The sequence below is a fragment of the Geospiza fortis genome, unplaced genomic scaffold (assembly GCF_000277835.1).
Source record: "Geospiza fortis unplaced genomic scaffold, GeoFor_1.0 scaffold450, whole genome shotgun sequence".
In the NCBI taxonomy this organism is placed as follows: domain Eukaryota; kingdom Metazoa; phylum Chordata; class Aves; order Passeriformes; family Thraupidae; genus Geospiza; species Geospiza fortis.
In genome coordinates, this window is record NW_005054416.1 from 894,176 (window position 1) to 895,492 (window position 1,317).

A 1,317-nucleotide genomic window follows, 5' to 3' on the forward strand; every position below is an offset into this window, starting at 1 on the left:
CGGGGTCGCAGGTGCGTGTCCGGCCACGGTCGCGCCGCGCTGTGGTGTGTCAGGGTCTCTTGGTGTTCCTCAAGCAGCGCAAAGACACAGCCAGGGCAGAGGACTCATTCTGTAAAGTTGTTTCACCGTGGAGCTAAAAACTTAACTTTTTTTTTATTTAAGGTACGCTGTCACAAGCCAAGGTTAGAAAGGATCAGGAGAAGTGTGTGGAGGTTTGCAGCGCATAACAAAGTTTGACGTTAAATCATGCCATGGCAAATACCAAATTAATAGTGTAGTTAAATAAGGTGTTGCAACATAATGCTTGCAGGTTGAAGAATATTCTCTGTGAATATCTGTATCCCTACTCTTCTGTATACATACACATATCATACATATATGCATACATATATATATGTCCACAGAGACATACATGCACAAATATATATACAGAAACAAGTTTCTGTATGGCTGCCATTGAGGTTTTATGTCTCACAAAATTACTTTATTTTATGGAGTTTACGTGTTCAAGGGCATTTTCTTCTGTGACAGAAATGTCTGTCTGAGGTGTCAGCATGAATTGTGATCTTGGTGCTGCTGTTCAGGCTAGGACTACTTGGATCCCAAAATTCTGAATTAATCACTAGGGAATACAATAAGATACCCCTCTACTCACCCCTGCTCTCTTTTACTTCCATGTTTATTTGCTGTGTTGGTAATACCTATTTCTCATTCATAACTATTTTAGTTGATGGATGAAGGCCATTATCTGTCAGACAGGAGGCACTATGCAAGATAAAATAAAATGACCAAAAGTTAAGCAGAAATATTTTTGCCAGTATTCTAAAGTCTTGTACAGTCAAAACTAGAAGGTTTTATAAACTGGATTGCTCTAATTCAGCCTACAGAGGAGTCCCAGCATTGGTAGTCAGGGTACAACAACTGCAACTCTTTCTTGCTGTAAAATTGACTTGTAACGCAGATGACTAATTATTAAAGGCAGCATGGCTGAGTAAGGTGAACTAACAAGCAGTTAAATTGTGTTCCCAAATATCCCATCTGGGGATTACCTGTTCCTTTTTCCTCATTTTATAATATCAGAAGATTAGATCAACGTGGGAGACTAATACTCACAAAACAACGCCTGAATGATGAAGAGTTCTTGATGTCATTTGCTGGTCATATCTACAGTTGTGAATATTCAGAAATTTTGCTGCTTCAGTAGTGTCTTAATTTCCTAGGGCATAAAGATGATTTTACAAAATTTCAGGAATCTGAGTCTTGGGTATTGATTTTCTGACACCAGATGACTTGGAAGATTTTGTCTCTGAGCTTGAC

General features: G+C 39.0%; 1 protein-coding gene across 1 annotated transcript in view; it reads left to right on the top strand.

Annotated features, from left to right (window-relative positions):
- Positions 1 to 554: 554 nt before the first annotated feature.
- Positions 555 to 1,317, top strand: part of CTR9 (CTR9 homolog, Paf1/RNA polymerase II complex component) — a 20,012-nt gene continuing 19,249 nt past the window's right edge. Inside the window, exon 1 of the mRNA XM_031061485.1 lies at positions 555 to 584. Coding sequence (XP_030917345.1) covers positions 555 to 584 — 30 coding nt within the window. The remainder of the gene's footprint in view (positions 585 to 1,317) is intronic.